At 41.0% G+C, this 16720-nt stretch overlaps 1 protein-coding gene across 26 annotated transcripts in view; it reads left to right on the top strand.

The window, feature by feature from the left end:
* The window catches only part of TTLL5 (tubulin tyrosine ligase like 5), a 294113-nt gene that overhangs the window by 147223 nt on the left and 130170 nt on the right, over positions 1–16720 (top strand). For 24 of the 26 annotated variants that reach the window (XR_004184858.1, XR_004184857.1, XR_004184855.1 and 21 more), the window contains one exon: positions 8529–8683. Coding sequence is in view for 18 of the 26 variants with exons in the window: in XM_031667954.1 (XP_031523814.1) it covers positions 8529–8683 (155 nt within the window). In the remaining 8 variants the exon portion in view is untranslated. Of the gene's footprint in view, positions 1–8528; positions 8684–10505; positions 16224–16720 lie in introns of those variants that run through there. The other 2 variants (XR_004184862.1, XM_031667960.1) reach the window with 1 other exon arrangement.

Genomic DNA, 16720 nt, shown 5'->3' with positions numbered 1-16720 from the left:
TTTGGATTCAGAAATCCTTTGGAGAATTGAATTAAAGCTTTGTTCCTCCTCCTGAAAAAAATGTACATTCAAACTTATAAATTTGCATTAATTTCTAAGGGTTCAAACACCCTCACCCTCAATCAGGCTCTGTCTTGATGCCCCATGAACTTATGGTCTCTAAGTTAAGATCTCCTGAAAATGTTTAGGTAGTATATAACCATTAATATCAACAATTTGGCCCAAACTCCAAATCCGTGAGTATCTTTGTTTTATACATTCTCTATGTATTTCCGTGATAGCCCCACATTAGGCTATAATCTCCATGAAGGCAAGGATTTGGGGGTTATTCATATATCACAGTGTTGCACATTTTGGGGGGTACATGTGATATTTAGATACATGTATACAATGTGTAATGATCAAGTCAGGGTAATTGGGATGTCCATTGCTTCAAAGATTTATCTTTTCTTTGTGTTGGGAACATTAACAAGTCTTCCCTTGTGACTATTTTGAGATATACAATAAATTGTTAACTGCAATTTTCCCACTGTACTTTCAAATACTAGAACTTATTCATTTTATCTAACTGTATTTTTGTATTCATGAATCAATATCTCTTTTCCCTCCCCTTCCTTTTTCCCTTCTCAGCTCTGATAACCATCATTCTACTCTCTATCTCTATGAAATCCACTCTTAGTTCCCACATATGAGTGAGAACATGCAATTTTTGTGTTTCTGTTCCTCACTTATTACATTTAACATAATGACCTCCAGTTCCACCCATGTTCTGCAAATGACAGAATTTCATTCTTTTTATGGCCGAGTTATATTCCTCTATGTATATGTATGTCACTTTTTAAAAATCCATTCATCTGTTGATGGACGCTTAGGTTGATACCCGGCAGTGGGGTTGCTAGATCACATGGTGGTTGTATTTTTAGCTCTTTGAGGAATCTCTATACTGTTTTCCATAATGACTGTGCTGCTTGACTGTTTTTTGTCATTGTTTTATCCTCAATGCTCAAAAGAATGCCAAGCCCAGAGTAGGTGCCTGATAAATATTAGTTTGAATTAGTAAAATAATCTTAGGAAGCACCATTCCTAGACCTCCTCAGACAAGAATTATCTAAAATTTTTCTGGACCTGCTATAATGAGGAAATTGAACTATGGCAAGACTATAAACTGCATGGGGAATGCTATGCTGCCAGTTACTCCCATGTTAAACTCTTATTAACTAAATCATCTTCTCTCTCTTTCTCTCTCTTTGTTTTTCTTTTTGAGACAGGATCTTGCTCTGTCACCCAGGCTAGAGTGCCACCCAGGCTGGATTATAGTGGTGTGATTATGGCTCACTGCAGCCTTGAATTCCCAGGCACAAGTGATCCTCCTGCCTCAGCCTCCCAAGTAGCTAGGACTACAGGCATGCACCACCATGCCTAATTTTTTAAATTATATTTTGTAGAGATGGGGTCTCTTATGTTGCCCAGATTGGTCTTGAATTTTTGGCCTCAAGTGATCCTCCCACCTCAGCCCCTCAAAGCACTGGGATTACACACATGAGCCACTGCGCCTGACCCTAAATCTTTAGTGCTTAATTTTCTTCTCCATTTCGATAAATAAGATGCATGAAATTTGCAGACATCCTTAGTGAACCTAAGATTAGTTTGATTCCATTGCAAATGGTTTCTTAGGCCTTTGCAGTTTCAGTGCCATGAGGAAATAAATATACACATTGTGTGCACAAGGCACAACATCTGTATGTCAAAGCTGTTATTTTATCCATTTAAGATCAAGCAAAAATCATCTCTAAAATTATTCAGGGCACAGCAAGAGTAACACATCTTTCACTCTAGTCGCTGATCATTTTATTTGCCTGAATTCTAAAGCAGTCCCTCCCTTCCTTGTGGCCCTGGCAAAAAGAGGTAATTTGGAACTCCTAATTTCCTTGATAGCCTTGCAGAGACATTAACCACTTTTCTACTCAACTGGTGAAACTAGCTGCTAACTGGAGGCGGTGGGGGTGGGGGAGGTGAGAGGGAGTGGGGAGAGAGAGAGAAAGAGAGAGAGAGAGAGAGAGAGAGAGAGTGTGTGTGTGTGTGTGTGTGTGTGTGTGTTTGGGAGTAGAAGGGTCTTCAACCAAGGTTCTCATATAGCATGGCTCTGTCAGAACCTGTGAGCAAGCTTACTGTTGTCTACTAGATCAAGGACAGAATCATTAGTCTGACATTCAAGGGCCTCCCCAAGCTGTTTATCTGTCTGTCCCTATCTTCTATCACTCGAAGCCTTTGCTGAATTAGACTACTTTCTCTCAGATGTTCTCCCTGCTTGTCTGTCTCTGCATTTTTACTTAGGATTTTTCTTTCCTCCTACTATTATTTTAGGCCCAGCTCAGATTCCATTTTTTAATTTCTTTAGCTGTTCTTTTATGGCACTTACTACATTCTGGAGGTCTTAAATACTGCTTTTTGTCCAGCAATCTTGTCTGACCTAGTAATTGTAAATTCCAACATGGCTTAAGGGTAGGGAAGGGCCACGTTTTTATCTGCACATGCGTTAGCACTTTCCTCAAGGCTTTGCCTGTGATAGGCAATACAGCACTTATATCTTTGAGGTTTGGACTTCTTTTAAGCATTCAGGACTGCCGCATTTTGAGGGCATGCAGCATTGATATAGCTAGGCTTGTCTTGAAACCCTCTTCATATACCAAAAGGTTATGTGTCTGGGTGGATGGTGGGTATATTCTAAGAATCAACAGGGAAGCTCCATCATATTTTAATTATAGTGCTGGCAGCAGCACGACTTTTAACAAACAGCAGTAACAAGCAGTAACACTTGGGCGGGCCAGCCACCGGAAATTGGCCTCTTTCTCTGGGTTTCTCCTACCCCCTTTTCAATCCATCACCTGTATTTATTCCTGCTATAATTTAAACACCTGTCTAGATGGTATGCCTGCAATGTGTCCCTACCCCACACATTCAGATATTTGCTCACCTGCCTTATTCGGAAGGTTGGCTCTAAAATAAACAGTGATTTGGTACTAAAGGAAAAACGCACTGAGGTCACCGTGGCAATGGACATGAGGCAGGGAATGGGAGTGGAACATCTGGATCAGCTGCTCCAGGAGAGTGGGAGCAGAGGAAGAGGAAAAGCAGGAAGGGGAGGAGGAGGAGGAGGAGAGCAAGGGGTGAAACATCTGCCAAGCAGGCCCCAAAGCTTAGGTGGAGGTAGGATCTTGTGACCAGATTTCCCACAGGCACTTATTCACTTAGCAGCAGCCAGCTAGAGAGAGGCAGGGGCAGAGACATATGGAACAAGTTGATTGTTTTTAGGCTTAAATTTCTTGGTTTTTGTTTTTTTTTGTTTTTTTGTTTTTACCACTATTTCTCAGGGCAGCATAGCAAGTAATCTTGGAATTTTCTGAAGTTTGTCCTAAGCTGTTTTGTCCACTTTTGCATTCTTGGCATATTTAATGATTACTCATTTTAATGTTTGAGCATCTGAACAACATTGAGAAATAGTAAAACCTTAAAGTTGCTAATGAAACTATTTTCCCTTCTCATTCCCCTTTGTTGTTTTGTAACTTCTGTTCACCCCATCAAAGGCATTTCTTCTGTTTTTTGGAAAATCCCCTGCCCCTGAGCTTTGTGGAGGAGAGGAAACATTGAATGGTTCCTTTTGCCTGTTCTCTCCTTTCCTTGTCTACCATTCCTGGTAACAAACAAGTGCTTCTCAAACTTTATAATGCAAGTAAGTTTCTCATGGATCTTGAAAATGCAAATTTTGGTTCAGTGCAGCTGGGACTGGGGCTGGGGCTGGGGCTGGGCCGAGATGCTGGGGCTGGGGCTGGGGCTGGGGCTGGGCTGAGGTTCTGCATTTGTAATATGCTCCTGGTAATGCAGGTACTCTTGGTCCAGAGACCGAATTCTAAATCGCAAGGCTCAATGGTACAAGGCAGTGAGGTAACACAGTGATTTAAACTACAACACTGGGGCTGGGCGCGGTGGCTCACGCCTGTAATCCCAACACTTTGGGAGGCCAGGGCAGGCAGATCACGAGGTCAGGAGATCGAGACCATCCTGGCTAACACAGTGAAACCCCGTCTCTACTGAAAATACAGAAAATTAGTTGGGCGTGGTGGCGCATGCCTGTAGTCCCAGCTACTCGGGAGGCTGAGGCAGGAGAATAGCGTGAGCCCAGGAGGTGGAGCTTGCAGTGTGCCGAGATTGTGCCACTGCACTCCAGCCTGGGCGACAGAGCGAGACTCCGTCTCAAAAAAAAAAAAAAAACCTACAAGATTGGGAGAATTTTCATCAGGCCGACCAGGAATTGAATCCAGGGACTGACACATAACAATTATTTGGTCTTGAGCAAGTTATTTGCTCTCTCAACCTCAGTTTCCCCATCTATCTGTCTTGAAGACTAAATAAGTTAATATACATAAAATATGCTTAGCTCATTTCCTGGAACAAGCTCTGTGTGTGTGTGTGTGTGTGTGTGTGTGTGTGTGTGTGTGTGTGTGTATTTGAGACAGGGTCTTGCTCTGTTATCCACGTTGGAGTGCAGTGGTGCTCAGCTCACTGCAATCTCCACCTCCTGTGCTCAAGCAATCCTTCCCACCTCAGCCTCCCTAGTAGCTGGGACTAGAAGTGTGCACCACCACACTCAGCTAATTTTTATATTTTTAGTGGAGACGGGGTTTCACCATGTTGCCCAGACTGGTCTCGAACTCCTGGGCTCCAACAATCCACATGCTTTGGCCTCCCAAAGTGCTGGGATTACAAGTGTGAGCCACCGTGCCTGGCCCAAACTGTTTATTGAATTTAGCCGTCATTAGTATTAATATAGTTTTGTTGTTATTATTACTGTTGCTGTAGTGGATCTAAAATGTAGCATATTAAAACTGATTACAGTAGAACATTTTAAAGGTCCAAACATGGACTTATAAGCTTCTTATGTGTATGTACTTGTGTTTTTCATGTAAAGATGTTGATTACCATTACCAGCAGGGCATGTTCTTTTAGTCATGGTTTCAATTAAAAAAAAAACAAAAAAAAAAAACGCTATAGGTTTTAAACTATCTCCTGTCTGTTTTCCAGACCTGTTTGTGACCAATAACATGAATTCGTAGGTTGACAAGCCTAGATTTAATAGCATAGACACTAGTTATTAGCCCAGAGTAGCCAACTGGCCCAATGGCTATGACCTCCACTTTAATATCCATTTATACTAAACATGGTAAAGTGTGCACATTGTTTATTGATATTCCCCTATAAATTATTAAACCTCCTTTATTAAGTTTTTGGCACAACTAAAGCAGTAATTGGAGAAGCTGTTATCATAAAGACCTTTCTCACCGTAGTTTTTCTACAAGTTTCAAGATCATGTCTAATATAAAAGATCTGATGATCAAATCAGGGCAGGAAAGCAGAGGAGTCGGTGTGGGGCAGGAGTGAGTTCAGGAGTACAGGGAGTCTGGTTCCTTGTCTGAAGGCCTGACCTACGTTGCCCTTAGGATATGGGAAGAAGGACAAAGCATTTCAGAGAAACTAGTGGCCAGAAAAGTTACTACCATAATTTGCTACTATATCTTCCCTGTCTTTTTTTTTTTTGAAACAATCGTCTCGCTCTGTCACCAGGCTGGAGTGCAGTGGCGCGATCTCGGCTCAGTGCAGCCTCCACCTCCTGGGTTCAAGCAATTCTCCTGCCTCAGCCTCCTGAGTAGCTGGGACTACAGGCGCACGCCCAGCTAATCTTTGTATTTTTAGTAGAGATGGCGTTTTGCCATGTTGGCCAGGATGGTCTCGATCTCTTGATCTTGTGATCCACCCGCCTCGTTCTCCCACAGTGCTGGGATTACAGGTGTGAGCCACCGAGCCCGGCCTCTTCTCTGCCTTTTAGTCAGCATATGCCCTTCTTCTCCCCCTTGTAGAAGCAGTAGGGGACAGAAATGGTAAGTCATGTATGGCCAGTGAGGCTTTCTTCCAAAGACTGGTCCACACTGGAGGGTGCAGCCTCCACAGACACTGGGATTTGCTCCTGACCTATGGAAAACAACTTTCTTTCCAAGAAAAGTATTTTTAGTCCTTTGGTGTAAAGACACAGTCCTGAGCTGTTTTCACTTATTGAATTCTATAACTAGGAAAGAAACACTATACTCTTGCTAAAAATGACCTTTTTTCTTTCAAAATTTTTAGGGAAAAAAAATCATAATTCATTTGTAGTTTCAAAATTATTAGGTACTTAGAACATTTTATAGCAAAACATTTTCCTTGGAATTTACATTTCCAGTCTGATGACTTTCACCACTGTTCTCTAGTGTCTCATGATCAAAATCCTGCATTCAGATTTGTGTCTTCTCTCTTCAACAGTCCTGGTATATCTTACTTTGAAATGCTTCTCAGAACCATTCTTTCCTTTCCCTTTCCTTTCCTTGAGACGGAGTCTCGCTCTGTTGCCCAGGCTGGAGTGCAGTGGCGCGATCTCGGCTCACTGCAAGCTCCGCCTCCTGGGTTCATGCCACTCTTCTGCCTCAGCTCCTGAGTAGCGCCACCACGCCTGGCTAATTTTTTTGTATTTTTAGTAGATTCGGGGTTTCACCATGTTAGCCAGGATGGTCTTGATCTAATCTTGTGATTCACCCGCCTTGGCCTCCGAAAGTGCTGGGATTATAGGTGTGAGCCACCATGCCCGGCCCCATTCTTTCTTTTCTGATTCCACTACCACTGCCCAGGTTTTAAATACGTCTATATTTGCCATAACTACTTTAAAATAATTTTTTATTATAAAAGGTAATACATGCCCAGTTTAGAAAATCTGGAGAATAAAGATAAGGAAGAAAATCAGTCGTAATTCAGAAATAAATGCTACTTATAGGTGGATTTTTATTTCTAGTCTTCAGGAGTGTCTGTTCACTTGTGTTTGTGTGTGTATGTGTTTAAAGAAATTTGGATCTACTCTATACAGTTTCATATTGTAATTTTTACTACCATGATTTTTTTTTACTTGAAATATTAGCATGTTCCTATATCATTATTATTATTATTATTTTTGAGACGGAGTTTCGCTCTGTCACCCAGGGTCAAGTGCAGTGGCATGAACTCTTCTCACTGCAACCTCCGCCTCCCAGGTTCAAGCAATTCTCTTGCCTCAGCCTCCTCAATAGCTGGGACTACAGGTGCCTGCCACTACACCTGGCTAATTATTATTATTATTATTTTTAGTAGAGACGTGGTTTCGCCAGGCTGCTCTCGATCTCCTGACTTCATGATCCACCCACCTTAGCCTCCCAAAGTGTTGGAGTTACAGGCGTGAGCCACCGCACCCGGCCTGTTTTTCAAAAAACATTAATGCATATGTAATAATGTCTTACTTAGGGCAAAATTTATTTAACAATATTGTTAGCCATTTAGATCTCCTTTTGCAGTATTGAAAACAATGCCTGATTTTCAGTATTCACAGTATAGTGTAGTGAGTAAGAACATGGGCTTTGACAGTTGAAAAACTATGGTTCGAATTCTCGTTCTGCCATTTATTTCTAGGCCTCAATGCAATCATAGGCCTCAGTTTCGTTCTTATAAAATGAGTATTATTATGGTACTTACCAACAGACTTGTGGCAATTTAAATGAGATGTGTGCAACGTACTCATTTACACATAGCTTGGCGCATAATGAGTTCTAATAAATATTGACTGCTATTATGATAGTCACCTGTCATTAATCATCTGCAATTGTTTTGTTGTTTAGTTCCCAGAAGCTAGATTGTAGTATCCAAGTGTACACATATTGTAATATATTTTAATAAGATATTGCCAATTGATTTCTAGGAAGATTCTACCAATTTATAGTCACACAAGTAGTATAAGTACCTATTTTCACCCTTTGCCATTATTGGATACTGTCTTTTTAAATATTGTATACCAACGTGATATGCAAAAATAGTGTCTTGTAACTTGCATTTCTTTGTAATTTGCATGTCTTTCTTATAATTTACATTTACCAGTAGAAATGATGACTAGTTTTACATGTTTAATTGGCTAATTGTATTCCTCCTTTGTACGTTGTGTATTGAAGTCCACGACTATTTTTCTCTTAACCATTTTTTTTCTTTCTAAATCAGTGGATTCTTCGTGCATTATAATAATTAATGTTATTTATAACTGAAATTTACTGAGCATTTAGAACATACAGATGAGGAAACAAGGGCAGAAAAACTAATTTACCTAGTTTCTTTGAACATTGTCTACTCAGTAGATTCTTGCTGTTTTGGTTACTCGTCTGTGTTTTCCATAGCACCCAGCACAGTCCAGTGCCCTGCACTTAGTAGGAGCAACATAAATGCTTGTTAACTTACATTGACACTGACCACCCTCACTTCTGCTCTTTGTGCACAGGAGCCATTCCTTCCTGGGTGCCTTTATCACAGCCACAGCTTCAGCTCAGAGGGGTCAGCATCTGTTGGTCTTGACTTGATTTTGCCTATATGTTGTTAATGATCCTTTTTAAAAACTCTGTAAAGTCAGGTCATTTCCCTCGCTTTATTTCTAGGTGACAAACTTGAATTTGGCCACTGGCATCATAAACAGAAGCAGTGCTTCAACTCCCCCCACCCTCCGACCCATCATCAGCCCTAGTGGCCCCACATGGTTGGTGCAGTCGGACCCTCAAGCTCCTGAGAATCACTCCAGCCCTCCCGGAAGCAGGTATGTGAAGGGCCCTGCAATGAGCATTTGGGTAACACAGGGATGGCCTTTGTCCCAAGCAAGCCATTCCCACCTTGAGTTCTGTATGGAGATAGCACTAAGGCATATGCCCTTTCTTCACCTGCCTCGATGCTCTGGCACCTGAGAGAGCTTCATTTTATTTGTAAGACAGTTTTCAGGCATATCAAATGAAAAGGATGTTTCTGAGATAGCTAAGACAATCACCTTGGGATAAAAGAGCAAGAATTTATACTATGTGTAATCCTTGCTTATAGTCAACATTTTAATGTGCCAACTTTTGGCACTTTGTCCTTGTCTCTTAATTTTTTTTATATACCTTGTGTTTTTTATAGTTTTTTTATACTACATTGTGTTTCAGTAACTTTAGACTCTGTTCTTTTGAAGGACATATTTGTTTTTTACTTTTTTATCTCGTGTCATATAATTGAACTCAAACAACCTCCATGAACAATTCTCATTTGGGAAGTGGGAAGGAAATTTCCTTCATGCAGTTGAGAGATGTGGCTATAGATAAAATCCAAGTAGCTTCTGGCCATAATGTAAGCAACTTCCAAATTAAAAAAGAAACCACTCTATTGAATTCTGGTCTTGCTGTGTGTTTTAATTACCCCTGTATAAAAAATAAAAACAAAAACAAAAACGTAAGAAATGGATTTCCAGCACATCTTGCTTTAGTGCCTATTAAGTATGGATTAAATTGCATCAGTTCCTGAGTCGAATGAGCTAGAGAGAAATGTGACTGTTACAATGAAGTATTTTGACCAGCTGAGATATTGTTCCCTCCATTCAAAGAAGTTCTACCACAGGTGCCCAACCAAGCCCCCACGCCCCGTGCCAGTACTTCCAGCCTCTGCCTTTTAGTATGCTGCTTTGCCCTGAGATTTGGAGGGGTTACTAAAGACTTGGGCATGGAGGAAATACCTAGTTGTTGGTGGAGTATCTATTGGTGTTAGAATTATTAAGGAACTAATTTGGGAAGCAGAAGCTCTGCCCAGGAAGCAGCATAAATATAAGCACATTACATCATCCTGTGGTACAGTGTCTTTCATACCAGTGATCATTGTGGTCGGGGCAAAAAGAATCATCTGAACTGAGAATTATAAAGAGCCGAAGACCAAGAGGCAGGACTTTTTAAGGCAGAGCATCCTCCACACGGTTCTCTCCCCAGGAAAAGTCTGCTGTAAAACATCAGTCGTAAACAAGAAATTCTGTTGATACCATAGAGCTTTATTTTCCATAAGAAAATTTCCAGATATTCCATTTTCATTTTAAATTCAGAGCCTTGTTTTTATGGAAGACATTTTCACTGCAATTTTGGATATAATGTCTGTATGACAAGGCTACAGGCATTGCTCCTACTGTAAACAAAATGTTAAAACCACACATTTTGGAAAAATTGAGTTTTAGCACTTTTTATGCTTGTAGATGGAATGAGGGAAAACATTTTAAATAAAAATTGTGGCTGGGTTTAGAGCTTTCTTTTGGTAGCGCTTGTTAATAGTGAGATGAAAGATGATGAGTTCGGTCAAGGATGTGCCAGGACCTAAGGTTCAGCACTGTGAGTGGCCTTCTCCCAGCCAGACTGCCCACGAGGCTGCAGTAATGCTCGTGGTGCATTACACGATTGACTTCTGACCCATTCCAGCCAAAAAGCAACCCCCACAAAGTCCCCTGGTCTTTTCCTTTTTGAGTTCTTTTTACCCACAGCAACCCTCTCTTTACCTCCTCCTCAAACACAGGAGCCAGTTTTCAGTCCCATTTCAGCTCAGGGTAGCTCTGGGACATTTTCCTTTGCCCCCAGGTGACCTCTGGTTGCCAGGACTGCCTGGAGCCTGAGCTTGAGAGTCCCAGTTCCACATGGAATTCCCAGAGGCACCCACCCTAAAGGAGCCCTGAGTGAATTCTCAGAGGTCTTTCCAGACTTGGCTGTGATGTAGGCCCCAGCCAGACCTGCAGCATACAACCTGCACAGCCCAATATCCTGGTTTCCATTTTTACCTGGTAAGTCCCTGTTTTGTGATATTTAGTCTCTTGTTGTTCCTCCTTTAGTCGTAAGGGTGACTAAGTTTAATGAATACAGGATTTGTAGCTTAGAGATCTGAGTTTTATTACTGGTTTTGACATTCAGTGACCCTAAGCTATTCATTTAATCTTTTTATTGGGTAAGCATACTTACATATAAAGTGGCCTGTTTTGAGAGCTTTTAGATTGCCTTTAAAGCACTTTGATCTCCCTGGAAGTAGGTGCTAGATAAATAAAAGGTACTCTGAATAGTTTTTCTACAGTAGCAACAGTGGATTCCAGTTTAGTTCTGATAATTCACTAAACTAGGGGCTGCCCTGTAAACTGTAATAAAATGTAAAGAGAATCCCTTTCCTAGCTGTACTTTTCATCTCTGCATGTCAGAGAATTCACTGACTTGGTAGCCACAGGAATGAAAACTGGTGACTCACAAGAACTCTGCAAATAGTGTTATTTTTCATTTCCCTATGGTGTTGCTATTGTTCCCAATTTTATGGATCACACAAGTTTTCATCAAACGACCTTATTCTTCTCCCGCTGTTTTGAAATCACCCCAAATGTAGCCTCAGGGTTGTCGTCTCCCATTGGGTCAGTATAAGCTCAGCCCAGCTCCTCAAATCCCTTGGTTCCTTTGGTCTGTCTGGAGTCCTGTTCAGGCTTTGTTGTGGGAGAAGAAGGCAAAGAGCCCACGACTTGCCCAGACAGTCTGAGGCCTGGCCGTGTAGCCTGCAGTTCCCTAGACACTCTGGAGTTGGACTTGGCCAGCCATCCCTCTGTTGTTACTTTTCAGAGGTAATAAGTGAGATTAATTGCAGGCCATTCTCCAGAAGAGAAAGTAGTTAGAGCCAAATACAGTCACATGTTCAGAAGCCTGAGGTGTGCCTCTAAGCGAGGCCGACTTAGAATTCTACAGTAGGGACTCCAGGACGCAGGTACCAAGTGCTTATGACCTCTCTCTTCCTTAAAGTGATGTTTTCAGTTTCTAGGTGCTGATACGTGGGTATGTTAGCTTTTCTTCAGCCAATGAGAAAGATTAGGTTTTTCAAGCTGCCTTTTAATTATCCATTTTTTGGGCACATGGGGAGTCATTAAGAGCTGAAAATTGATGTGCAGAGCCATCTTGTCATTACTGCCAGCCTTCCATGGAATTGGACTACATCAGGGAGGATTTTCTAGGTGTGGAGCACTCAGTGGGTTCTTAGTGCATTTTGCTTTGTGAGACATGGAAGGGTTACTGTAAAGTCTTGGCTGCTGCTTGGAATGATTTGGGAAGAACAGGGCCTCAGACAGCTTGGCAGGAACCTGAGGCCCTGTTTTTTTCCAGTCCAGCCCTTCCTTGTGGATCAAGCTGTCAGGGAATCCCACGAATGTCTGGCTCCTGCCCCTTTGTATGTTTTTCCAGCATTTGTCATTGAATTATTTTTATCCACCTCTGGCTTTTTCACACATGCATCCTGGGGATTTGTCTGTTCCTCGATATGAAAGGTAGGGGAATTTGCGGAAAGAGCACAGCCATGAGTTTGTTCCTACTTTTTTGTGATAGGACAAGACATTGTGGGCATGGGCTCCTCCACCTGGCCAGCTCCCATTCTCTAGAGAACATCTGTATGAACTTGAAATGCCACCGAGGAATGGGAAATCTTGGGAAACTGGAACCATTTTCTATGTCACCCTGTCCTTCTGCCCTCTTATTCAACATTAGATTATAAATAGTTTGGTATTCTGCTTTGCATAAGTTTAAGGCACACATTTTTCAGAGATTCTGATTCTAGCTCAGTTAATAATACTTTCCTCCCTTCTTTTAGATTATTCTTAGAAATGATGCTGGAGATTCAGGTCTCTAACTTCTCATCTTTTCATTCTCAGTCAGTCCTCAGAAATACTGAATTTGTTAATTTCCTTTAAAAATATGTCCTATGCATTTTCTATATGTCAGGCATTGTGTTAGTTGCTGGGGAGGAGCAGTAAATAAAACAGAATAGTTTCCAATCTCAGAGTTTACTCTCCAGGGTATATATTCCATGTTCTCAGCACAGTGTTGGGTGCTGGGCCTAAAAGACTTTTAAAGACATAATGTTTGATCACTGAGAGGCTACTGTCTGGCAGGGAAAGGGAGTGTATACACATGAAACAGAGCAGTGGCAGGCGGCATATGACAAAGATCTGAATTTTATGGCATAGACGATTAGAAGAAAGGGTGTCAGGAAGGGCGTGTAAGGAGTCAGTCCTGTCCCAGATGAACCTTGAGGGTCGTATGCTCAGTGAAGCCAGCCAGTCACAAAAGGACAAATCCTGTATGAGTCCACTCATATGAAACATCTAAAGTAGTCAAAATCATAGAAACAGAAATTAGAAAGGTGGTTGCCAAGGGCTGGGGGAAGAGGGGAGGGGGAATTAGTGTTTAATGGGTATAGAGTTTCAGTTGTGAAAGATGGAAATGTTCTAGAAATCTATTGCAGAATGATGTGAATGCACTTAACACTCCTGAACTATACATGTAAAAATGGTTAAGATGGTATATTTAAAATTATGTGTGTGTGTGTTTTTACTACAATCAAACAAAGAAGAGTATGTAAGGATTTAAGAGCGCCCCATAGTTCCACAAAAATTACTTAGTGGCCAAATGGCAAGGTTTTGTTTTTATCCTCTGCCTCTATTATAAGGGAATTATTCTGAACATAGTCCTTTAAATACTTCTCTTTCTTGAAAAGCATGTTACCTTTATAGGAATTGGGCCCAGCAGCTTCTGTTAGGAAGATGGCACAGTATGGTGGGAAGAGAAGGGACTTTAGAGTCAGGCAGACCTTGGTTTGCCTTGTCCTTGGGCAAGTTGCTTAGCTTTTCCGAACCATAATTTCCCCATCTTTTTTTAAGTGCACATAGTTAAACCCACCTCATTAAGTTGTTATAAGATTAAGAGTTGTGTATGTGAAAGTGGCCAGCATGGTTTTCACTTTTTACTTTTTTGGTGTAGGTTTCTTGATAACTCTCAGTTCCCTTTCCAGAAAAGAAAGAAAGAAAGAAACTTAAAATTGAACTTGCTTGGGATATGGTATTGTTCACCACTTAGTTTAGTATCTAGTTTAGATCACAGTGGCCATCACCCCTGTGCAGTACGCTCCTGGAACTGGATAACAGAAATCTGGCCTTTCTAGCCGAGGATGGGAAGGCATCAGAGTGGGGCCAACAAGAGACTCTTCCTTTTTCTTTGACCCGTTGGTTGGAGGTCATCTTCTTTATACTCAGCAGGCCCTTTTTCTCTGCTGTCTCCTGAATGTTGAAATTTCCATTGCAGCTCGATGTTCCAGCCAGTAAACACTCATATTTTCCATCTATCCTGGGGGTCGAGCTTTGGGAGAGCTTTTCTCTGGAGCAGTTTGGAGCTTATAATTTTGTACTTTATCCTGTTATATAAACAATGCTTTCCAGCCAAAGAGCACAATCAAAGAGAAACTACTTTTTGGGGGTACTAAAAAAAATTCATATTCAGAGTTCTGCAGAAGTGATACTTCACTCCTTATGCCTCTTTCTTCTCTTTCATAAAGTTTACCTCACCTTTCTCCTGAGTCTTAACTATTCCTTCCCCTGAGGAAAACGATTTCTCCAGTACATGTGTGATAAAGGCCTGTACTTCTATCTGAATTTTCTCTGCTACTTTTCTCACCCAGCCAGACACATAACCTCTAAAGAGTTATACCCTGCGTCAGTTCAAGCTCTGTGACAGATTCTACAGTTCCTCCTTCACCGAGAGAGCTGAGTGCTGTCAGTGTTTGTGCCAAGAGCAAAAGTGATTGGCTTCTGCCTAATAAAGGAATGTTGGGAAGCTTAGCAAGTCCGTCAAAGCTAGCTGGCTGGACGTCATACCAGGGCCTAGGTAGCATAGGTTCAGGAACCTGGGGCCGAGTGTCAGGAGTGAAAAACGTGGATCTTTCTTATCCACAAGTCAGAATAAAGCATGGAATGCAGTGTTTGCAGTTTGCCAGTGTCAGTTTTTCTAGTTAAGTTTGCCTCTTTCACTCCACTCTGCACTGCTTTGAAGTATTAATGATGAACTAGCTTCTATTTCTTTAGGATATGCGCGTGTGCGCACACACACATACACACACACACACACACGAGTCTTTGTTAGAGGCAAAACCTGTGTGATTATACTTAACACTCCTGACCTGTACACATAAAAATGGTTATGATGGTACAGTTTAAATTGTGTGTGTGTGTTTTTTTAACTACAATGTTGAAAAAGACTATGAAAGGATTTAAAAGAGAACCCCATAGTTTGACAAAAATTATTTACTGGTCAAATAATTCTTTTATTTAACTGTTTATAATTTTGTAACTATACAAAATTGATGATTATTTTGGTTTTAAGAGGCCCGAATATGACAGAATTCCTTACACTAAGCTCAATGAGACTCCATTTTTAGAATTAGGAAATTATATGAGTTGCTTTATTTATAATTTAGTTTAATTCTCCTGGCATGGTTTGTCTATCAGCTTCTATCCCTTCAGGTTAACTGGTTTACCAGCTTTGAAAGAGCCTGGGAAGATCACAGGCGTGATGAAACACAGTCTTCTTTCTGACTCATGTAGAGGAACACTGATGATCCATGTTTAAAGCTTACCCAGTATTGACTCAACAAATTTAGAAGGAAAACCAGCCAGTTTTCCTGATCCTTTAACTAAAGATCTCATCCGACCCACCTGTCCTTCTCGCTGCTAAAAGACTCTTAGCGTATTACCTACCCAGTACAGCTAAGAAATCAATGCTCTTTTTTAAAAGGTCTCAGGAGTTAAGATGTTAATAAGAAAAAACTCCCTGTATCTATGTTTTCATAAAAGAAAACTATAGAACTATATATCTGCAAAGGAATAAAAGGCTTCTTTTTCCTGAAGCTGTTTTGTGGTACAAAGTTTTGGTATACGCTCTTGGTAACTAACTCTTAGTTCCCTTTTTTTGAAAGAGAGAAACAAAATTGTACTTGCTTGGTATATGGTACTTGCTACACCGGGACACAGTTTAGAGTCAACTGGCCATATATCATGTACAGTAAAATAGAGTATTATAGCAGGGAAAGCAGTAATATGTAATCACAATACTAAGGCTGACATTATTTATTTATATTGTGAAGTAAGTACCCACTTATTAAAATTGTTATTATAAATCATTAAAATGCTCATAAAGAAAGATAATTAGGAAAAGCCAAATTTTAAATGTTTATTTAAATATGGAGCCAACTGATCTTTGGGTGACGTGTCCTAACCTAGTGAGAGAGGCAGTGTATGAGAGTTCAGGGATTTGATATGTCACAACATACGGCAGGCCCAGGTGTTCATTATAAGTTACAAACTCTCGTCCTGCTTGGACCATCCTTATGCTTCAGAAGCAGTAAAGGGACAACTCATGGTTTTCATGAATTGTCAAGCTAAGATTCATATTAATTTCACTTCAAAACCAATACATATTTGACTTCGTTCTTTTTTTTTTTTTTTTTTTTTTTGAGACAAGGTCTCACTCTGTCACCAGGCTGAAGTACATTGGCATGATCACAGCTCATAGCAGCCTCTGCCCCCTCAGGCTCAAGTGATTCTCCCTCAGCCTGCCAAGTAGCTGGGACTACATGTGTGCATCTCTATGCCCGGCTACTTTTTGTATTTTTTGTAGAGAGGGGATTTCACCATGTTTCCCAGACTGGTCTTGAACTCCCAGGCTAAAGCAGTCCACCCGCCTCAGCCTCCCAAAGTGCTGGGATTACAGGCGTGAGCCACTGTGCCCAACCTGGCCTGGCTGATCTTAAAAATAAGTTTTACTGTCTTTGGTGAGAACGAAATATGGGTGCATCTCAATGATGTGACTATAATTTAAAAGGATTTAGATGAGAAAAGCAGGCTTTCTGGCATAGTAGCTAAGGCAGCCATAAAGAGATTAGTAAATTGGGTATACTTAAAGGCTAGGGGGAATCAAATCACAATTGACCCTTGAATAACTCAGGTTTG

Source organism: Papio anubis, chromosome 7, assembly GCF_008728515.1.
Source record: "Papio anubis isolate 15944 chromosome 7, Panubis1.0, whole genome shotgun sequence".
Classification (NCBI taxonomy): Eukaryota; Metazoa; Chordata; class Mammalia; order Primates; family Cercopithecidae; genus Papio; species Papio anubis.
The sequence above is the reverse complement of the archived record's forward strand: the minus strand, read 5'-3'. Positions and strand labels throughout refer to the sequence as shown.